This window comes from Gopherus evgoodei, chromosome 5 (assembly GCF_007399415.2).
Source record: "Gopherus evgoodei ecotype Sinaloan lineage chromosome 5, rGopEvg1_v1.p, whole genome shotgun sequence".
Classification (NCBI taxonomy): Eukaryota; Metazoa; Chordata; order Testudines; family Testudinidae; genus Gopherus; species Gopherus evgoodei.
Genome location: NC_044326.1, coordinates 117,244,459 through 117,268,747, shown reverse-complemented (window position 1 = coordinate 117,268,747; position 24,289 = coordinate 117,244,459). Strand labels below are relative to the sequence as shown.

The 24,289-nt window shown below is 41.2% G+C and overlaps 1 protein-coding gene across 10 annotated transcripts in view; it reads right to left on the bottom strand.

Moving 5' to 3' along the window:
- Positions 1 to 24,289, bottom strand: part of STPG2 (sperm tail PG-rich repeat containing 2) — a 422,300-nt gene that overhangs the window by 362,917 nt on the left and 35,094 nt on the right. For all 10 annotated transcript variants that reach the window (XM_030564765.1, XM_030564764.1, XM_030564761.1 and 7 more), the window contains 2 exons: positions 19,309 to 19,424; positions 16,940 to 17,051 (listed from right to left, as the gene is read on the bottom strand). In XM_030564765.1, coding sequence (XP_030420625.1) covers positions 16,940 to 17,051; positions 19,309 to 19,424 — 228 coding nt within the window. The remainder of the gene's footprint in view (positions 1 to 16,939; positions 17,052 to 19,308; positions 19,425 to 24,289) is intronic.

Sequence of the window (24,289 nt, the reverse complement as noted above, 5' to 3'; positions counted from 1 at the left end):
AAAAACATACTTTGCCTGTCCCAAATCGAGCGCACATAACCAACAGGAGCCCCAGAAATGGTGAGTAACCACAGGGTCCATGGGGACTAATTGTTTCATGGCTGTACTGTCCTCTGGGTATCTGTGTCTTAGGGAGAGCCAACAACAGCAGGGGGCACTTACACTGAACACTGTCCCAACATTCTCCACAGGAGTTCGTCCTAGAAGATATCTCACTGCTGAGGGTGACCAGGGAAGCAAGGGAGGGTCTTCTCCTACAATGCGGCTTCCGCCCTGGCCCATTCGCAGCTTGTCTGTGTGCAGCAATGGTCCTCCCTCCTCGCCCAAAGAGCCAGTACCTAAAAACTTCCTTCCCAAAAAGAAAGCTGCTTACCAGGAACCTCCTCTGTTGTTTGTCCTTCCCCAAGCACCCGACACTGCAACCGGCTGCCTTCCTCCTGGCTCGAGAAGAGCTCCTGGCTACATGCATCTAGGGATTCTGGGGTGTCTCCCCCAGCCTCAGCACCATTGCTCATGCTTTCCTCCTCCTCCTCCCCCCCCTGCTGTGCTGCGCTCGTAAGTATCTATGGTGGTCATTGCAGTGGAGGTGGGATCACCCCCAAGTATCATGTCCAGCTCTTTGTAGAATGTTCAGGTCGCAGGGACAGCACTGGAGCGGCCGTTTGCCTCGTGGACTTTGCAGTAGGCATTCCACAGCTCCTTTACTTTAACCCAACACTGCACCGCATCCCAGCCATGGCCCCTGTCCATCATGGCCCTTGATATGTGCCCTAAGGTATCGTCATTCCTACGGCTGGAATGCAGCTGGGACTGCACAGCTTCCTTCCCCCAAACACTGATGAGGTCCAGCACCTCGCCATTGCTCCATACTGGGGATTACCTGGCGTGTGGAGGCATGGCCACCTGGAAAGATGCGCTGAGAGTACTCCACGTATGGCTGAGCAAACAAGAAGGGGATTTTCAAAATTCCCAAGGAATTTAAAGGGTGGGTCTGATGCTTGGTCACCTGAGGACAGGGCAGCAGAGTTCAAAAGTGATGACCAGAGTGTCTAGAACAGGCATTGTAGGACACTTCCAGAGGCCAATCAGAGCCAATCAAAGCGCATTAGGTGTCCACACTGCTGACGCAGCGCTCCAGCGAGAGCGCAACAAATGTTATTCCTAGCAGGGAAGTGGAGTACCAGAAGTGCTCCAGCCACAGAGTCAGAGCGCTCTACATGCCTTGCCAGTGTGGACGGGTAGTGAGGTAGAGTGCTCCTAGCGGCTTTACTGCGCTATAACGTGTAAGTGTAGCCAAGGCCTTAGATTAACATATTGCCCTCTTTTTACTTCCTTCATTACATATAGCAAAGTTTTAATAAATTCTAGGTAGAAAAGGTATTTTATTTTACATTAAATCAAACCACGGGATGTGCACAGTTTAATTTCAGATTAGCTCCATATACAAATACCTAAGAAACAAACAATAACGCAAAAAAGAAGCTCTTTTTCATTACTGATGACCTTCAAGTAACTCCAAACTATTGGCGCCATCTAGTGAAAGCTTGCCAATATCTATACTGATTTAAAAGAAATGTTATGCAGCTCTGGTTCAAAAGCAAGTTACCATAAGGAAGTTAAAATCTCATGCTGTACACTGAAGAGAAGTATCATAACATACCTTTCATAGCCAAATGAGGAAGTGTTCATAAAACAAACTAAATATCTGTAGGTGCCTTTGGATGTAAAATTCCTGGTTAACAAATATTTAATCTTTTTTTAAACAATGTTTGTCATTTCTATGTTTACCGATACAATAAGCTTGAATGCCTACGAATGTTAGTACAACCAAACTAAGTCTATTTAGAAAGTAATTTAAGGATATATGACAAAGTACACTGCACTATTCTAGTAAAAACTTATGCATATTCTTTATTATGTACAAAAAACTATGTTAAAAAACAGGTTGCAAATTAAAGTACTCTATTAGGAAATGCCAGAATTTAACCTTAACGTGATCCCCTTGTGCATTATGTTATTCTTCCCCAACATTACTGGAAATCTGTGGCAGAGCCAGGGATAGAAGCCAGCTCAATCTAATGCACATTTCCTCACTGCAGAGGATGTGAGGGAGATTCCCACACCTCAGCCATTCTTTTTAGGTGACAAATCTGAGGAACTATATCAGATTGAGGTGTCAATAGAAGAGATTTTGGATAAATTAATAGTTAATAAATTAAATGGTAATAAGTCACCAGGACCAGAGGGTATCTACCCAAGAGTTCTGAGGAAACTCAAATTTTAAACTGCAGGACTATTAACGATGGTATACACCCTATTGCTTAAATCAGCTTCTGTATCAATGACTGGAGGATAGGAAATATGACATCAATTTCTTAAAAAGGCTCCAGAGGCATTCCTGGCAATTGGTATCAGGCAAATTGATTGAAACTATAGTAAAGAAAAGAATTATCAGATACATAGATGAAGACGAATATTATCACTATATTTGAAAACTCCTGGTAATCGGTGGAGGTCCCGGATGACTGGAAAAAGGCTAATGTAGTACCCATCTTTGAAAAAAGGAAGGAGAAGGATCCAGGGAACTACAGGCCACTCAGCCTCACAGAACAATCATGGAGCAGGTCCTCAAGGAATCAATTCTGATGCACTTAGAGGAGAAGAAAGTGATCAGAAACAGTCAGCATGGATTCACTAAGGGCAAGTCATGCCTGACTAACCTAATTGCCTTCTATGAGGAGATAACTGGCTCTGTGGATGAGGGGAAAGCAGTGGACATTTTATTCTTTGACTTTAGCAAAGCTTTTAATATGGTCTCCTACAGTATTCTTGCCGGCAAGTTAAAGACGTATGGGCTCGATGAATGGACTATCAGATGGATAGAAAGCTGGCTAGATCGTCGGGCTCAACGGGTAGAGATCAATGGCACCATGTCTAGTTGGCAGCCAGTATTAAGTGGAGTGCCCCAAAGGTCGGTCCTGGGGACGGTTTTGTTCAATATCTTCATTAATGATCTGGAGGATGGCGTGGACTGCACCCTCAGCAAGTTTGCAGATGACACTAAATTGGGAGGAGTGGTAGATACGCTGGAGGATAGGGACAGGATACAGAGAGACCTAGACCAATTAGAGGATTGGGCCAAAGGAAATCTGATGAGTTCAACAAGGACAAGTGCAGAGTCCTGCACTTAGGATGGAAGAATCCCATGCACTGTTACAGACTAGGGACCGAGTGGCTAGGCAGCAGTCCAGCAGAAAAGGACTAGGGGTTACAGTGGACGAGAAGCTAGATTTGAGTCAGTGGGCCCTTGTTGCCAAAAAGGCTCATGGCATTTTGGGCTGTGTAAGTAGGGGTATTGCCTGCAGATCAAGGGACATGATCATTCCCCTCTATTCAACATTGGTGGGGCCTCATCTGGAGTACTGTGTCTAGTTTTGGGCCCCACACCACAAGAAGGATGAGGAAAAATTGGAAAGAGTCCTGCAGAGGGCAACAAAAATTATTAGGGAGCTGGAATACACATGAATTATGAGGAGAGGCTGAGAGAACTGGGATTGCTTAGTCTGCAGAAGAGAGGAATGAGGAGGGATTTGATAGCTACTTTCAACAACCTGAAAGGGGGTTCCAAAGAGGATGGATCTAGACTGTTCTCAGTGGTACCAGATGACAGAACAAGGAGTAATCGTCTCAAGTTGCAGTGGGGGAGGTTTAGGCTCGATATTAGGAAAAACTTTTTCATTAGGAGGGTGGTGAAGTACTGGAATGGGTACCTAGGGAGGTGGTGGAATCTCCTTCCTTACAGGTTTTTAAAGTCAGGCTTGACGAAGCCCTGGCTGGGATGATTTAGTTGGGAATTGGTCCTGCTTTGAGCAGGTGGTTGGACTAGATGACCTCCTGAGGTCCCTTCCAACCCCGATATTCTATGATTCTATGATTTGTTGGGGAAGAACATCAACATGACTTTTATAAAGGGAAATCATGCCTCACCAATGTACTAGAATTCTTTGGGAGGATCAACAAACATGTGGACAAGGGTGATTCAGTGATACAGTGCACTTGGACTTTCAGAAAGCCTTTGACAAGGCCCCTCACCAAAGGCTCTTAAGCAAAGTAAGCAGTCACGGGATAAGAGGGAAGGTCCTCCCAATAACTGAAAGACAGGAAACAAAGTGTAGGGGTAAATGGTGAATTTTCAGACTGGAGAGAGGTAAACAGTGGTGTCCTCCAGGGATTTGTACTGGGACCAGTGCTGTTCAACATATTCACAGAGGATCTAGAAAAATGGGGTAAATGGTGAGGTGGACAACAAAATGGTAGATGAAATTCAGTGGTGATACATGCAAAGTAATGCACATTGGAAAACATAATCCCAACTACATATAAAAAATAATGGGCTCTAAATTAGCTGTTACCACTCGAGAAAGATCTTGAAGTCATCATCAATAGTTCTCTGAAAACATCTATTCAATGTGCAGCAAAAGTCAAACAAGCTAACAGAATGTTAGCAACACTAGGAAAGGGATAGATAATACGATATAAAATATCACACTACTACTACTACATAAATCCATGGTGATCTCACACCTTGAATGATCCGCGCAGTTCTGATCACCCCATCTCAAAAAGGAAACATTAGAATTGGAAAAGCTGCAGAGAAGGGCAACAAAAATGATTAATGGTATGAAAGCTTTCATATGAGGAGAGATAAAAAGACTGACTTTTCAGATTGGAAAAGAGACAACTAAGGGTGGATGTGACAGAGGTATATAAAATCGTGCATGGGGTGGAGATAGTCTATAAGGAAGTGTTATTTACCCCTTTGCAAGAAGCAGGGATCACCCAATGAAATTAAAAAGCAGCAGGTTTAAAACAAACAAAAGGAACGACTTCACACAATACACAGTCAACCTGCAGAACTCATTGCGACTGGATATTGTGAAGACCAAAACTATAACAGGGTTCAAAAAGGAATTAGATAAGTCCTGGAGGATAGGTCCAGTAATGGTTATTAGCCAAGATGGTCAGGGATGCAACCTCGTGCTTGGGTGTCCCTAAGCCTCTGATGGCCAAAGCTGGGAGTGAATGACAGGGGATGGATCACTCTACGATTGCCTGTTCTGTTCATTCCCTTCTGAAGCACCTGGCACTGGCTACTGTCAGAAGACAGGACACGGGGCTAGATGGACTATTGGTCTGACCCAGTATAGCCATTATTATATACACCAAATTCTGGGATGGCAGCTGGTACTAGTGCTGCCTTTTCCCTTTGTCTAGAGCTCTAGCTCTCTACTTATCATGTAGGATGCTCTATGGCGACTGGGAGCATCTCAGTTCCATAGGCTCTGTGTGATTATACATGTTTAAAGATTTTAGCAGCAAGCTACTAACTAACAAGCTTTTAAAATGACAGTTTTCATAGTCTTATAACGCTGCCAAATCTGGGTGGATTTTAATGGGAAAAGCAAAGGGAACTACCCTCTATTAATCCAAGAACTTTGCTTTGCGAAATTCCAAATGTCTGTTTCAAATCATGAAGGTGTTTGAGCTCTTCAAAAGAAGGGTGGGTTGGTTGGCTTTAACATTAGCAAACTACCTATTTTTCAGTGGCTTCAGTCTCAGAAATGGCTGAACTGTTTTCATTTAAACTTTCACACATAAAAGAAATTCATTCTGAAGCAGAGAAGAAACCTGCAAAATTTCAGCCTTAATAACTAAAGTTTGGCAAAAAAGTAAGCAACTAAAAAAACTCCATTATATGGCAACTCAATCCAAGCACTGGAGCGGAATGCAGTCTAATTTGCTGGATTTGTTCATCTACCTTGTAGTAAATACAGTTCTTTTATATTGTATTCTGCTACATTATTGTCTAATAATATGCAATGTTGGATAATGCTGTGTTGTCAATTTATAATGGATACACAAAGAAGCAAAATTAATGTTAGTATGAGAATTAGAACTCTAAATTTCCTGACATTTGAGATATTCTCAACCTGAATGCCACATTTTGTCAAATCTGCTGTGAAAGTGTTGACAGAATGTGGGTAAAACAGAACAGGAGACATACAATTCTCCCCCAAGGAATTCAGTCACAAATGTAATTAACGCATTATTTTTTTTATGAGCATTATCAGCATAGAAGCATGTTCTCTGGAATTGAAGCCAAAGTATGAAGGGGCATATGAATGTTTAGCATATGTGGCACGTAAATACCTTGTAACATTGGCTACAAAAATGCCATGTGAACGCCTGTTCTCACTTTCAGGTCACATTGTAAATAAGAGAGTCAGCAGTATCTTCTGTAAATGTAAACAAACATGTTTGTCTTAGCAACAAAGAGACCTGTGGCACCTTATAGACTAACAGAAGTATTGGAGCATGAGCTTTCGTGGGTGAATACCCACTTCGTCGGATGCATCAGATGCAATAGGACTCTCTGCTGCTTTTGCAGATCCAGACTAACACGGCTACCCCTCTGATACATGTTTGTCTTAGTGATTCGCTGAACAAGAAGTAGGACTGAGTGAACTTTTAAGCTTTATAGTTTTACATTGTTTTATTTTTCAGTGCAGTTATGTTACAAAAAGCACTACATTTGTAAGTTACATTTCATGATAAAGAGATTGCACTACCGTACTCGTCTGAGGTGAATTGAAAAATACAATTTCTTTTATAATTTTTACAGTGCAAGTATTTGTAATCAAAATAATGTAAAGTGAGCACAGTACACTTTGTATTCTGTGTTGTAATAGAAATCAATGTATTTGAAAATGCAGAAAAACATCCAAAAATATTTAATAAATTTCAGTTAGTAATCTATTGTTTAACAGTGCGATTAACTGTAATAATTTTTTTATTGCAGTTAATTTTTTTGAGTTAATCATGTGAGTTAAAGCAATTCATGGACAGCCCTACTTTGTAGTGTAAACAAGCCCTTAGAACACACAAACAAATTTCAATCTTCCCTATAGGACAGCATGAAATAACCCTATGACTGTGAACAAAGCATTCAGTATTTATAGCCCTAGATTAGAACACACAGATTTTTGAAGAGATTAGAAATTTCCTTTCCCTCCTCACTGTAGTTCAGAATTAAAGTTGATTGGGTGCTTAACTGTGCATAAAATGTTTGGATTTCTTTTTAATTTAACCTTAACTCTGAATTTCCTGAGTTTAAAATGCTAGGAAATTAGAGATAATTGGGGATAACTTGGGGATAACTACAGCACTCCTGCAATGAACTTTGCCCTAAATTACTGATAAGCACTTTCATCTTAACATAGTTTTTGTCTGGGAATTGTCTTATTTTGTTTTTTAAATTGAAAACTTCATTCATGAATCATGTAAACAAGAAACCCAAAAAGAATGATACCACGTGATATTACTAATTATTTGAAGATATGAAGTAGCAGCCTTATATCTTTTTATTTTTACTTTGATCACAAGTTTAAATAGGGTTGTTGCTGCTTTTTGCCAAACTCAGGTGCCATCAAGCAGTCAGAGCATAGCTGAAAGTTAAGCTGGGTTTACAGCTGCTTAGTTTTAGAATAGCAAATCAAGGCAGCTGGAGTGCATACTCCAGTTTCCCTCTACCTCCTGTCCTCCAAATTTCTCCTGCTTTTTGCAACTTCCTAGATTTCCCTGCCCATACACACCTTTTTCGCCCACATTCCCCTGAACACAAACACTCCAACTTCCTCTTCTTCCTGCATTCTCTTGTACATATGCACCCCATCTTCCCTTTCCCACCTCATACATTCCCCTGTACATATATGGTGTACATACACGCTCGCCTCTTAGTATCACCCTCACTCCTGATTTCTATGTTGAGAATATATGATATAGCTTATGAAAATAAATATTTAAAATAGTCATTGGTTGCCATTATTTTTCATGACTGAAGGTTTATATGTCAGTAGAGGCTGTTGATTAAAATCTCCTTTCAAATAAATTCACAAGATTGGTCTCTTTGCTGACTTCATAGTTTGTTTCCCATCCTCTACTTGCCTCCCTGGATCACATCGTCAAAGAGGAGGAGTTGTTTTTTAAACATGCAATTCAGATAGAGCGATAATTATAGTGCATCCCCCTTAATTCATTCAACTTACAGTATCACAATGGACTCTATGGTTTACTATTGAATAAAAGATATATTATTTCTACTAATTCAATTAGTTCAGCCTTTTTTCCCCACTAGGTAAACCCAAAATCTAAAAATTTAGTTCTCTAAGTTGATTCTCCAGTAGTTTCATCCTTCAATCATGGTCCCAGTTATACTTTGTAACCATGCTTTCAAAATATTTCAGCTTAGCTGCCATTTTATGCTAACTGTGCATTGCTTCCTTCCAGATGGTTCAGGGCATATATCAAGAACCACATCCTCACTAAAATTCATACATATTTTTAAGGACAACATTTCTATTTTGCTTCAAAATGAAAACAACCAGTAGTGAAGACCATCGCTTTATATGTGGAGGAAGTCCAGCAACTCTAAGTCAGACTTTAGAGGACTAAATTTTAATCTTAACTCTCTGTCAATCCACATGCAAAAAAAAAAAAGTGTCCTCTTTGGTATAACAACTGCCCTCTTTGCAAATCTTGACATTTGGAAAAAATATTTATCTCTTTTCATCATGCAATATTTTTACAGCACCATTTTCTGTCATTTAAAATATATATTGTCCATAATCTGATGTTTTCAAATATTAGAGAGTATTTTAGGATACAGTTTGTATGGGTAAAATTTGTATTTCTAGATTTTTGTACTACTAATGCCTCTGTATACTCACAATATGTTAATAAATTCAGTTTGGCATTTTGGAATCAGGGCCGGCTCCAGGCACCAGCATTCCAAGCTGGTGCTTGGGGCGGCAATCTGCAAGGGGCAGCAGTCCTTGTTGTTTTGCCCCCAAGCAACGCACTGAATTGCTGCCGCGGACGGCAGGGGCAGTCCGTGCGCCCTTAGGGTGGCACGTGCATTTCCACGGCGGCAGCAATTTGGCAGCAGCTTCTATGTTTAGCTGTCCGCGGTGGCTTCAGCTAAACATAGAAGTTGCCACCGAATTGCTGCGGCCTTGGGAACACACCTGCCGCCCTAAGGGCACACAGACTGCACCCGCCGTCCACGGCGGCAATTCAGTGTGCTGCTTGGGGCGGCGAAAACAGTAGCGCCGGCCCTGTTTGGAATATAGTCACTAAAATTTCCCAGGCTGAAATACACAAGTAAAGACTATTCACTTATAGCACCTATGCTCCTTTTATCCATTCCCCTTACCTCAGAACTGCCTTTTTAAAAAAACAAACAAACAAAACACATAGGCAAGAGGCTATGGTTTACCACTGGCATCTCAGACACTACAGAGCAATGACAGCAGTCATTTGAACAGAAGTGCTTTAGCAATATGCAGTTCTCACTTTCACTAAGGGGCCCACTTTTAGAATATTTTTTTCCCCATAGCTAACATTCCATGAGATTCAGTTTAGCTTTCATGGATTTGTTTTCTTAAGCTCTTTGCAGTTGCTAAATCATTAAAGCCATCCATCATTTCTAAGGACTCTGTCCCACTCAAGGCCCAGGCATACTCTTACTCCTGTATGAAGTATCACTGAACTGGGACTAAGGCTCACATTCTACACTTAAGTATGTGCTTAACGTTACACACTTGAATAAGTGTTTGCAGGATAAGGATCAAAGCTATTAACTTCCCCTTCAGATACAGCATGAGACAATCCTACATGAGAAACTGTGGCCTGCAGTAAGTCAGATCTTTGCAACATGATCTCATTACTTCAAGATGCTATATCAAACAGCTTTTGTAGATTTATGCCTATACTAACACCTCAAAGGTATCCTGTGCAATTAGGGTTGCTACCTTTCTAATTGCTGGTAACTGGACCTCCAATACCCCACTCCGGCTCCGCCTCTTCCCCTCACTCTTGCTCTGTCTCTTCCCCCAAAGCCCCGCTTCTGCTCTGCCTCTTCCCACAAGGCCCAGCCCCAATTGCCCCACCCCATCTCCCTCCGTCGCTTCCTGGATCGTCTCAAGGAGCCTGTCTGCAGGTAGAAGGCAGTCCCAGCTGAGCAGGGCCTGGCATGGGTTAATGACCCAGTGTCTCCCCAGCCTTGCGGTAACTGGACTTTTGGTTCAGGTGCCATTTAGGGTGGCCAGGTCCCTGAAAACTGAAACCAAAAACCAGACTATCTGGGTAAAAATCGGACAGGATTATGAAGCAATCTTGATCACAAGAGGCCTCTGGTTAAAAATACTGTTTCTATCTCAGCACTGTAACTAAATATAAACATTTTCAAACTTATGACGCCCTACATAATTTTTATGTTACTTGGACATTAACAAAAAAACTAGCAAAACCTCACTCCATCCACTATTTCATGTGAATAAAAGCATAATTGGTTTAATTCTTTTTTTAAAACCAACTGCTTCTGTTAATCATCGATACTTTATTTCATCTAATAAGTGTTCTCCGATAAAAATCCACTCATATGCTTCTAGTGCCCAAACCTTCCTAACATGAACCCTATTGTTCCTATATTGCATCCTACCTCAAATATGTTTGCAGAACCTACTGGATTTATTTCAGAGCTCTTTATAATGCAGCACATTCAGCAGCTTTGATCGGCTGTCTTTTCCCCAAAGGTGGGAGAATAAGAAAGGATAGTCAGATGGAGATTTCCCTGAAGACTAAGGGTTTTCCCAATGATATGCAAAGATAGTGAAAACTGACAGTTTAAGGAGTAAAAACAGATTTGGCAGGTCTGCTGGGAGATTTCCTTCATTAAAGAACGCAGTTCTGGATAGTTATAATTGATTACAATAAGACCAACTATCCTAGCTTCTTCCAAAGCTCTGGAAAAAATTACTTCATGGTATATGTCATGGTATAATTCCCCATTCTGAACCTTAGCGTCCAAAAGATGGGGTACCAGCATGAATTCCTCTAAGCTCAATTACCAGCTTAGGACCTGTAGCGCTGCCACCAACCAGGAATTCCAGTGCCTGGTACACTCTGGTCCCCACAAAACCTTGCCCGGGGAACCCCAAGACCCAGTCCCTCTGGATTTTAACACAAGGAAAGTAAACCCTTTCCTTCACCATTGCCTCTCCCAGCCTTCCCTTCCCTGGGTTACCCTGGAAGATCACTGTGTGATTCAAACTCCTCGAATCACAAAACAGAGGACAATTCACCTTCCTCCCTCCTTCTCTTTCCTCCTCCCAGACTCTTCCTGAGAGAAAGTAATCCTGGCACAGAGAGAAATCAGCCTCTCTCCCCCTCTTCCCTCCTTTCTCCCCACCAATTCCCTGGTGAATCCAGACCCAGTCCCCTGGGGTCTCACCAGAATAAAAAAAAATTAGGTCCTTAAACAGGAAAAGCTTTTAATTAAAGAAAGAAAAAACAGTAAAAATTATCTTTGTAAATTTTAAAAAAATGGAATAGGTACAGGGTCTTTCAGGTATAGACACTGGAAACACCCTCCCAGCCTAAGTATACAAGTACAAATTAAAATCTTTTCAGCAAAATACCAATTTGAACTCCTTTCAGCCAAATACACATTTGAACTTCTTCCAACCAAATACATTTGCAAATAAAGAAAACAACCAAAAGCCTAACTCGCTTTATCTACCTAGTACTCACTAGTCTGAACTTATAAGAGCCTGTATTGGAGAGATTGGAGAGAAACCTGGTTGCACGTCTGATCCCTCTGAGCCCCCAGAGTGAACAACCACCAAAACTAACAGCACAGCACAAAAACTTCCCTCCCTCAAGATCTGAAAGTATCCTGTCCTCTGATTGGTCCTCTGGTCAGGTGACAGCCAGGCTTACTGAACTTGTTAACCCTTTACAGTCAAAGAGATATAAAGTACTTCTGTGCTATTAACTTTTCTTATCTGTTTATGACAGTATATATGTGTTATCCTTATATATGATAAATCTAATCTCAAACTTAGGCTAACTATACAAACTAGGTTATATCAGTAGACTTATAGGCAGCAACTTAATTTTTTACCATTTGAAAACTTTTACTGGTTCTAGTGCTATTTTCTATTATATCTGTACAGGAAATCTTTCTCAAGCCAGTAGAATATTTGAAAAACAGGAGAAAATATTTAGGTGCACATAGAATATATGCAAGTCTGCTTAATAAGTATGCAGCTACTCAAAAATCAGTGCAATGCTAAAATGCATTTATAATTTTCAAAATAAACTCTAAGTATAAACACACAATGTAAGCAAATTTAGAAATAAAGCAAATAACTTTTATTAAGGTAGGATCAAAATAGGGAAAGAACAAGTCAAAAATTCCTTAGAAAAGTTAGATGTCTTCAAATCACCAGGGCCTGATGAAATGCATCCTAGATACTTAAGGAACTGACTGAGGACATATCTGAGCCATTAGCAATTATCTTTGAAAAGTTATGGAAAATGGGAGACATTCCAGAAGACTGGAAAAGGGCAAATATAATGCCCAACTATAAAAAGGGAAGTAAGGACAACCCAAGGAATTACAGACCAGTCACCTTAACTTCTGTACCCACAAAGATAATGGTGCATATATTTAAGCAATCAATTTGCAAACACCTATAAGATAATAATAATAGAATATCAGGGTTGGAAGGGACCTCAACCCCCTGTTCAAAGCAGGACCAATACCCAACTAAATTATTTCAGACAGGGCTTTGTCAAGCCTGACTTTAAAAATCTCTAAGGGAAGAGATTCCACCATCTCCCTAGGTAACCCAGTGCTTCACCACCCTCCTAGTGAGACAGTTTTTCCTAATATCCAACCTAAACCTCCCCCACTGCAACTTCAGATCATTACTGCTTATTCTGCCATCTGGTACCACTGAGAACAGTCTAGATCCATCCTCTTTGGAACCCCCTTTCAGGCACTTGAAAGCAGCTATCAAATCCACCCCCCATCCCCCAATTCTTCTCTTTTGCAGACTAAACAATCCCAGTTCCCTCAGCATCTCCTCAAAAGCCATGTGCTCCAGCCCCCTAATCATTTTTGTTGCCCTCTGCTGGACTCTTTCCAATGTTTCCACATCCTTCTTGTAGTGTGGGGCCCAAAACTTACTCAACAGTACTCCAAATGAGGACTCATCAATTCCTCAATCTGCTGGCAATGCTCCTATTTAAACAGCCCAAAATGTCGTTAGTCTTCTTGGCAACAACGGCACAATGTTGACTCATATCCAGCTTCTCGTCCACTGTAACCCCCAGATCCTTTTCTGCAGAACTTCTGCCTAGCCACTTGGTTGTTAGCCTCTAGCAGTGCATTGGATTCTTCCATCCTAAGTGAAGGACTCTGCACTTGTCCTTGTTGAACCTCATCAGATTTCTTTTTGCCCAATCCTCTAATTTGTCTAGGTCTCTCTGTATCCTATCCGTATCCTCCAACGTATCTACCACTCCTCCCAATTTAGTGTCATCTGTAAAATTCCTGAGGGTGCAATCTACGCCACGCTCTAGATCATTAATAAAGATATTGAACAAAACCAGCCCCAGGACCCAGGGGTGGCTCTAGGCATTTTGCCACCCCAAGCACGGCAGGCAGCCTGCCTGCCACCCTCGCAGCGACCGGCAGAACGCACCCAGTGGCTTGCCGCCCCAAGCACGCACTTGGCGTGCTGATGCCTGGAGCCGCCCCTGCCAGGACCGATCTTTGGGGTACTGCGCTTGACACCAGCTGACAACTAGACATGGAGTCTTTGATCACTACCCGTTGAGCTCAATTATCTAGCCAGCTTTCTACCCACTGTATAGTCACTTCATCCAGCCCATACGTCTTTAACTTGCCGGCAAGAATACTGTGGAAGACCGTATCAAAAGCTTTGCTAAAGTCAAGGAATAACATATCCACTGCTTTCCCCTCATCCACAGAGCCAGTTATCTCATCAGAGAAAGCAATTAGGTTAGTCAGGCATGACTTGTCCTTAGTGAATCCATGCTGACTGTTCCTGATCACATTCCTCTCCTCTAAGTGCTTCAGAATTGATTCCTTGAGAACCTGCTCCATGATTTTTTCAGGGACTGAGGTCAGGCTGACTGGCCTGTAGTTCCCTGGATCCTCCTCCTTCCCTTTTTTAAAGATGAGTACTACATTAGCCTTTTTCCAGTCATCTCGCAATCGCCATGAGTTTTCAAAGATAATGGCCAACGGCTCTGCAATCACATCAGCCAACTCCTTTAGCACCCTCGTGTGCAGCACATCCGGCCCCATGGACTTGTGCTCATCCAGTTTTTCTAAATAGTCCCCAACCACTTCTTTCTCCACAGAGGAATCATCACCTCCTCCTCATGATGTGCTGCCCAGTGCGGTAGTCTGGAGCTGATCTTGTTCGTGAAGACAGAGGCAAAAAAAGCATTGAGTAAATTAGCTTTATCTCTATCATTAGGTTGTCTCCCTCATTCAGCAAGGGGCCCACACTTTCTTTGACTTTCTTCTTGTTGCAAACGTACCTGGAGAAACCCCTCTTGTTACTTTTTATCATCTGATAGCTGGAACTCCAAGTGTGATTTGGCCTTCCTGATTTCACTCCTGCATGCCTGAGCAATATTTTTATACTCCTCCCTGGTCATCTGTTCAATCTTCCACTTCTCGTAAGCTTCTTTTTTGTGTTGAAGATGAGCAAGGATTTCACTGTTAAGCCAAGATGGTCGCCTGCCATATTTACTATTCTTTCTACACATCAGGATGGCTTGTTTCTGCAACTTCAACAATGATTCTTTAAAATACAGCCAGCTCTTCTGGACTCCTTGCCCCCTCATGTTATTCTCCCAGGGGATCCTGCCCTTCAGTTCCTGAGAGAGTCAAAGTCTGCTTTTCTGAAGTCCAGGGTCAATATTCTGCTGCTCTCGTTTCTTCCTCGTGTGAGAATCCTGAACTAGACCACTCCCAGGTTCCCATCCACTTTTGCTTCCCGTACTACAGTAAAGACCTGTTTATGTGCGAATCCGCTTAACGCGTGGTAGCGCCATGCTTCCCAGGGCCTCCCAGTGCTACCTATTTAACACACAAGACTCGTTAACACATGCTACAGGAACTTGCCGTGTAGCGCTACAGATTTGCTCACTAACTCACTGACACAGAAATTGACGGGAAGTGTGGGGCGGAAACGTGTTGTGCGTCTTTACTGTCGACGGGTGGGGGGGCAGCAATGTTAAAGCACTGCCACAGCAAAGGACCCTGCAGCACTTTAAGGTCCTCGTTCCTTTGCCTCTACCTCAGACACCAAAGGGCAGCGGTGAGGGGTAGGGAGCAGCTGCCCTGGGGCTGGCAATTTAAAAAGTCCCGGGGCTCCGGATGCCGCTATTGCAGCAGCAGCGTCCAGAGCACTGGGACCTTTTAAATCACCACAGGAACCCCGGCAGCGTGGACCAGGTGGCCTGGAAGGGCTGGCCAGGGAATGCTGACTCCTAGCCCGTTCCCTTCCACCTGAGGTGGCCGCTGCCCCATACCAGTAAGTGTTTAACCAACCTAATAGCTTTCTTTGACTGGGTAACAAGAATGTAAAGGGTGGGAGCGGTAGACGTGGTAAATCTGGACTTTAGTAAACCTTTTGATACTTTCTCGCACAAACTTCTCAAACAAACTAGGGAAATACAACCTATATGGAGCTACTATAAGGTGGGTGCATAACTGGTTGGAAAATCATTCCCAGAGAGTAGTTACCAAGGACAAGGAATTTGTGCCTTGGGGAAGTTTTTAACCTAAGCTAGTGAAATATAAGCTTAAGGGGTCTTTCATGCAGGTCCCCACATCTGTACCCCAGACTTCAGACTGGAGAGGGAACCCTGACTGCTCTACTCTGTGCTGATTAGACTTCAACTGGAGTATTGTGTCCAGTTCTGGGTGCCACATTTCAGGAAAGACGTGGACAAATTGGAGAAAGACCAGTGAAGAGCAACAAAAGTGATCAAAGGTATAGAAAACATGACCTGTGAGGGAAGATTGTTTAGTCTGGAAAAGAGAGGATTGAGAGGGGACATGGTAAAAAAGTTTTCAAGTACATAAAAGGTTGTTAGAAGGAGGAAGGAGAAAAATTATTCTTCTTAACCTCTGAGGATAGGACAAAAAGCAATTGGCTTAAATTGCGGCAAGGGCAGTTTAGGTTGGTCATTAGGAAAAATTTCCTGTCAGAGTGGTTAAGCACTGGAAAAAATTGCCTATGGAGGTTGTGGAATCTCCATCATTGGAGATTTTTAAGAGCAGGTTGGACAAACACTTGTCAGGGATGGTCTAGATAATATTTAGTCCTGCCTTGAGTGCAGGGGACTGAACTAGTTGACCTCTCGAGGCCCCTTCCAGTTCTAAGAATAAAACAGTAAAAAATGTATAACTGTTTTCAGTTCAACTTTCCTTTTTTCTTTCCACATGAATCTCTACGGGCTCAAATATTCTGCAATGCAAAATGAATACATAGAATTTTGTAAATCTTTTATTTCAAAAACATTTCAAAGAAAGCCAAATGTATAACAAAAGGTATTTTTCTAATTAACCTTCTAAATAGATTTTAAAGTACAAGTATATTTAGTGGATCTTGCTGACTTCTAAGATGAGTAATGATTAGTAATAATCTAATGTAAGGTTTTTCATGCTATTCCAAAACGATCAGTTTAAACATATTTTCCCTTTCATTATTTCTAGCAATAAGAAAAAAAAGTTTGTGCCCCTTCGAATAAAATATTTTTCCTGCTGTAAGGCAACTTTTAAGAAAAGGCAGAAGGAAGAAATCAAATGAGAGAGCTAAAAGCTCAATGAACAGGCTACAGTTTTTTTTATCAAGAAAGTCTTCTTTCATATTTCAATATAAATTGCAATCTGTTTGTTCATTCTGTCTATACAATCTTCAAATTCCAGTGTTTCAATCTCACAATAAATTATTTTTTATGTACTAGTAAATAGCTGAATTGGCATTACCTTCTTTTCTTCCTGTAATACTATTACTTCATGATACCGTGGGACATAGGGTTCATATTTTTTCTTGTCTTCCTTTTTGATGTTGACATTCCAATAATGCAGTGCACTTTCCCTTTAGAAAGTTTAAAGAGAGATTTATGAGTCTCCAGTTTTAAATGCCTGAACATGTAAATACATCTAGTGAAAGCCTTTTGTCCTTTGACTATTTAACAAACAGCTGCTGTTTGTAATATTTAATGAAAGCCAGGATTACTCATTAATGGGAGGGTATAAACATTTTGTACAATTACACTATAAACCTACAGAAGCCACACAAATCATGTTTCATTAATTTTGGTTTGTTACTTTTTCATATTCAAAACTATGTAGTCATTATCACAGGTTAAGTCTCTCAACAATGCAAAGGAGAAAAAGCTAAAAATCAAAGCCAGACAACTTAGGATTTCTGTCCTATTAGATGTATGTGCATTGAAAAGCAAAGCCTCAAATGACTTATAAGGTTCTTACTTTAACTGTAGATTTAATACTGTAACTAATACTGTAATGTATTTATACCCTATTTATCTGCCTATTTATAGCACAAACATTTAAAATACTGAGAGACTTTTGAATTTTATAGTGGCAATGCTCAGAAGAGAACTCCTTTATAATTTAAATATAGAGAGGAACAGATTTCAAGGAGAGGCTCTTTAAAAAGATAAAAAAAATTTTATTTGTTACTTAAAATGTCATTCTCTTGCCTAGCATTCCAAGAGACCTACAGAAGGCTGGAAAACAATTAAATCATGACAGATACTTGACTAGCAGATTAATACCAAACAACCTGTAGCTAAGGAATGTTAAAATTAGCTGTAAATATTTATCTCTACCACTTCCTAATCAACTCACCATTTCTTCAAGCATCAGTTTTAAAATTTAAAATTCTATGGCAGATATCATTACCAGGCCCTTATTCAGGTTTATTTATTTATTATTTAAGTACAGGTTTAATTTTAAGTACATTCTAAAATTCTAAAAACACAGGCCACAATTCAAGAAAACAATGAAGTACATGCTTAAGTCCATCAAGCATTAAAGTTCACTCTTTATAGAATTAAAATGTAAGCCTACCTGCAGAGAATGCTAAACATTAGACCACTCAGACAAATTCTGCCCTCAAAGCCCCTCCACAAATACTGACTGCCATCAATGTGAACTGAATATCTTGGGTTAGTTTCTGGCCCTATAAGTACCAGACAGAGGGTAAAAAAAGAATTCAAGTGTCTAAGAGACTTAAGAGCCTATAGAATGGTCTACACTTCAAAACTAGATCAACCTAGCTACCTTGCTCAGGGCTGTAAAAAATTTCACACTCTGTGCAACATACTTTGGTCGACTTAATTTCCAGTGTAGACATAACTACATCAGAGGATGAATTCTTCCAGTGCCCTAATTACAGCCCCTCAGAGAAGAGGATTAACTACATTGATGGCAAGTCCCTTCCATTAATCTATGAAGTGTCTACTCTAGAGTGGTACTGTGGTAGCGCTGCAACACCGTAGCTGTGCCACTGTAGTACAGACATATACTTAGTCTCATTTTCAAAACTGATTTAGGCACTTAAGGCCAGATTTACAAAAGTATTTTGATATCTAAAGATGCATATAGGCACCAAAGTGCCTATGCAAGTTAGGCACCTAAATACCATTGAAAGTCATTTTTAAATTAAGGGCTAATATACAAACCCTTCTTTTTCATATGCCAGGAGATAAAGGACTTAAGCAGTTGCTCAGTCATAACACAGTAAAGGAGCAGGCACAAATTCATTTTCTATATAGCAGAATAGACAGTTAGTGACAGCCTAATAAGTGGAGTAAGACTGAAAGACTCTTTACCCTGCTCTGAACATGGCTGCTGACATATTACACTAGCCAGGCACGAGCATCACTATATTTCTCATCCATTGTCCTGTGGTGTGCAGGTTTCCTATCGTTTAGAACTCAAATTTTAGTCATAGCACACAAGAGATTCTGAAGGAAGTTTATACTTTTGCAATCATTGACTATCCTGCTTGTCACTAAAACCAACCTTTTAAATTTTATTTTCATTGCTCCTGGGCAATAAGCAACATAGACAATTCTTAATGTGAATTTCCCAATTAAATAAGTGGAATTGTCTGGGTAGGTGGCATTGTTTGGCAATCTTAACCATGTATTTCCATACTTTAAGCTGTGCCTCTCAATTTTTAAATAATTACTGGCTTGGGATGGATAACCAATTCTTTTGTATAATACAAGTCAAATTAAATAATTATGTAATTGAAATGAATTTGAAAACTCTCTCTTTTTGGAATTAATAGACAAGGCAAAAAATGGCATATTGTTACTTACTGAATTATGTCATACTCTCCAGGCCCAGGCCCTGCTTGAGCCTTAAATTCACTACGTTTTCCTGTTAAATTACCAAAATGTACTCCTTTATACTTCATGGCAGAATACGTACCATTCTGAAAAATAAAGACAAAGACATTTTATAGTTTGTGGGCCAAATTTTCTACTCCTGATCTCTAACACACATAAACTTAAAAATATAGACAGATGTTTCCCAAGTGTGATTCAAATGTTGTTATACTGCATCTTGGTTTGTGTACCTCTGAGCTGATCATAAAAATTCCAGAAAAACTTGTTTTTGTCTAAATCTGCCAATTTTTCGAAAACAAACATTTTGTGAAAACAGTTCCATTACAACAAAACTTCTGATGGCCCCAAAGGATGTTTCCTGCCTGCTTGCCCACCTGGCTCCTTGGCACCCTGCTAAGCCAGAAGCCTCAGAGCTTGGAATCACCAGCTCCCCTTCAGCTCATCAGGTGGGCTACTAAGGACCCAAGGCTTCCCAGGCTCCCCAGCAGCCTACCAGGCTGACTTCCATGGAGCTGGAGACTATGGAAGTGAGGACTGAATTTGACATAATTCCTATGAGTTTCACTTCTTAGTAGCTGGTGTGAAACTGATCAGACTCTCATTTGGGGGGCAGCCGGAAATCCCAGGGAGCACAGTTCATTTTGGAAACACCATGTTTTGGTGGAATATTGTGAATCTCAGTACCATGAACATGTTTGAAATTTCAGCTTTTCATGCCAAACTGGGAGAAAATATTTCTGAGGAACCAAAATTCAGTTTCCCCGCCAGCTCTAGTGCACATAGATAAATCTGCAAGTAGTATTTCTAAATTCACATATCTCCTAAAACGACCATATTTATTTCTGTATTTACTCTAGTGCCCTAATTTTAGCTTTCACATACAGAATAGATCCCTAGTCAGACCTTGACACATCAGGTAAACAGTCTGTAGCTTTCTCAGAGACACATCCATAATTAATGTGAAATAGCAGGCGTCCATTAGCAGTTCCCCTCCAAAATATATGGACTAATAACCCCATGCAACACAAAATACAAAAAGGACAAATATGCCAAAACTTAGATGCAGCATTCTGTATCAAGTAATAAGCTTTAGCCCTCAATGCCACTCATCCATTTTCTGTCCAATTATACCATGTAAATGCAGCCACACACTCATCACTCTAACAATCAAATGCATGTCCTCTCATATAACATTCAGTGGACTTCAGATAAGGTAGACCAGAAGAGACAGGTCCCTTAATGAAAGGCATGTCAAACAATTTAAATTTCATCTTCATGTCACATCGTTCTGCCCCACTATCCATTCATGTTATGCTCCTATTTCAAATTTGTGCCTAGGTCATTGGTTACATAAATAATTTACGCATGGGTCATGAGCCTCAAATTGCTGGAGAAAATATGTACAGCTGTGAAAAACTCACCAACTTTGGTTCACAGGGTGTTTGTGCAAACTTTGTATTTGGTTTGGTTGTTAACACCTGAGTTCTGTATTCAGATGTACTCAAATATTTGAAGTAAAGCTCAGTCAAGGCCCCTGAAATTCACCCAATTTCATGTCAAACATTTAAAAGGACAAACATTAAGGAATAACTAGGAACAGAGGCTGCAATTTATAAAGGGGTTTGAGAAAGTCGGTATGAAATTCAATAGGAGCTGGACACCTGACCCTAAAGTACCTTTGAAAATCCCAAACAAAAAATATAAAGTTTTTTACAACAATTCCAGAAACTTAAAACCGGAACCAGAATGACATAATAGTGCTAAACAACCATTCAGGCTGAAATTTCCCATGCCTGGTCTCTGAGTTTTTTAAAACTTTTGGCAAAAACAGTTGTCATAAACTGATAAGTAAGAGTTAATAGAACAGAAGTACTTCATATCTCTTTTGCCTGGAAAGGGTTAACAAGATAAGTGAGCCTGGCTGTCACCTGACCAGAGGACCAATCAGAGGACAGGATACTTTCAAATCTTGAGGGAGGGAAGTTTTTGTGTGTGCTGTTAGTGTTTGGTGGTTGTTCTCTCTGGGTTCTGAGAGTGACCAGACGTGCAACCAGGTTTCTCTCCAACCTCTCTGATACAGTCTTTTATATGTCCAGAATAGTAAGTACTAGGTAGATAAAGCAAGTTAGGCTTATGTTTGATTTCTTTATTTGCAAATGTGTATTTGGCTGGAAGGAGTTCAAATTTGTATTTTGCTGAAGGGATTTTAATTTGTACTTGTATACTTAGGCTGGGAGGGTATTCCCAGTGTCTATAGCTGAAAGATCCTGTAACATATTCCATCTTAAATTTACAAAGATAATTTTTACTGTTTTTCTTTCTTTAATTAAAAGCTTTTCTTGTTTAAAAACCTGATTGTTTTTTTATTTTGGTGTCAGATCCCAGGGGACGGGGTCTGGATCCACCAGGGAATTGGTGGGGAGAAAGGAGGGAAGGAGGAGAGAAAGGTTAATTTTCTGTGTTAGGATTACTTTCTCTCTCAGGAAGAGTCTGGGAAGAGGAAAGAGAAGGAGTGGGGAAGATGAATTTTCCTCTCTGTTTAAAGATTCAAGGAGTTTGAATCACAGTGATCTTCCAGGGTAACCCAGGGCGGGGAAGCCTGGGAGAGGCAATGGTGAGGGAAAGGGTTTACTTTCCTTGTGTTAAGATCCAGAGGGTCTGGGTCTTGGGGGGTCTCCAGGCAAGGTTTTGTGGGGACCAGAGTGTACCAGGCACTGGAATTCCTGGTTGGTGGCAGCGCTACAAGTAGTAAGCTGGTAATTGAGCTTAGAGGAATTCATGCTGGTACCCCATCTTTGGATACTAAGGTTCAGAGTGGGGAATTATACCATGACAACAGTTCAGCATTTTTTAAGAACCAAGTTAGAGAAATAGGTAGCTCTCCCAATATTGAAAATTCATTGTTTCTTTGAAGAACTCTAATTCTTCCACGGTTTGGAACAGGGAGTTGAACATCAAGAGGAAGTCAGTCCTGGAGTCAGGGAGGTGCCTTTTGCTCTCCCCAAGAAAATCCACCCAGAACTTCTTGACTTGTAAACCTCTAAAAATCATCATCTTCACTTATGAGTAAGTGTTTTTAGAGGTTTGCTGCTAGAATTTTCAGACATTCTATCTGCACTAAGCATGCCCCAGCCCCACAGAATACCTACATGCTCATGCCCCAAGTATGCTCCCATGCCCCACGTGGGTTTCTTTGTAGTAGGCACAGAGCTGGAACTTCAGATGGGACACATGCACAACAGCATCCTTTTCCCTCTGGCGTACGGGAAGGAGTCTTTTCTATACTTCCGCCAAGCACCTTCCAGTGACTGGTGTTCATAATTATGTAAACTTACTATTAAGCAAGGCCTCAGACTTAGAAGGTAAGCAAATATTCTCATTTTACAGAAAAGGGACATAACAGCTTGTACAAGAACACGACTAGCATCCCTGGGACTAGAACCCTGACTCCAATATGGCTTCAAGTCCCATCCATTTAAGTGACACTGCATTTGAGAACGAATATTACAAATCTGTATGCTTGGCTATCTGAAACTACTAGATCACACTCCCTTCCAAAACCAGGAATCTAACCAAGGAATCTTGATTCCCAACGTTCTGATGTCTAGAAAATAGATGTGTAAGTCACAGACAAAATGTGCTGAACCTCCCTCTAATGACTGGTCTACATAGAGGATAACAGCCTATTACTGCTATCAGTTACTCTCATAATATAAGTGTTAGTGATCTGTCCTGTGAATCTTGAGATCCTGAATTCAAACCTTGCTGATGACCCATGAGTAAGTCATTATTATTCCATGATGCAAAGAGTTTTTTTCCAGCTTTCTTTTCAAAAAAATATACTAAATGACATTTAACAATGACATGAAAAAGAAGATTACATTTGTAAAGTCACATCTTCAAAAAAGTTAGCAGAATTAGGGTCGTCCTTGCAACCCTCTGAGTGTATGCATTATGACACAGTGTTTAGTTACAGGACCACATTCTTTTCTACATGACCTCTGCCTTATCCAGTTCAAAGGGTGAAGAGTGAATGAGGCAGAGGGTTGCAAGAAGTATTGTTTCAGGCACTGAACTATGACCTAGAACAGCTGGGCTCTATTACTCAGTCTGTCATAGACATCCCATGTGATGCTGGGCAAGACACATAATGCATATGCTTACAACACCATTGGAGATTACTGTTACTCTCATCTACCTGAAAACATGCACACTCCTACCACCACTTGCCCAGATAATAAAACAAAACTTTGCTAAATAACCAAAACAAGTAGCAGAACACTTGATGGTGGAATGCATATTTAAAAGGTTTCATCTTCCCAATATAGTAATTCACCTAACAACAGAGGTGAAAGTAAGCGGGTACGGGCAGGTACAGAGGACCGGTAAGAAAAAGTGCAGCAGCTACCTGCAAGAAAATGGAGCACTCTCTCCCTCTCTGACTCCACCTCCAGGCACCAGCAAAATTGAGGGTCCAGGAGCCCGGCTCCACAAATATTCAGGGTTGGGTCTCCCTCCTGCTGCCCCCCACACCTTTCCTGAGTGTGCCACGGCCCCCCTTTGCTGCTCCCATGCACCTCCCTGGGTCCCGGAGCAGAGTGTTTGTCTCTCCCCGTCCCCTGCAGCTCCATGCTGCCTGCCTGCATTAACTGCTGTCACAGAGTCCTAGTGCCCCCCTCCACTACTGCCAGGGCAGGCTGCCTTTCCCCCAGGACCCTTTCATTTTCCAATGGTACCCTCCACCAGTACGGCAGCTACCCTGCCCACAGTCACTCCTCTTGCCCCACACTGGGCAAGGGGCAGCCCCAGTGAGGCTACAGTGAGAGGCAGCAGCGGGGAGATGGCAGACTTCCCCCCTCACTTCCAGCATGGCACTCACCACAGGGGAGGAGAGGGGGATTCCTGGACCTGAGAGGGGCCCTAGGAGCACGTGCAGTGACAGTGGGGGAGT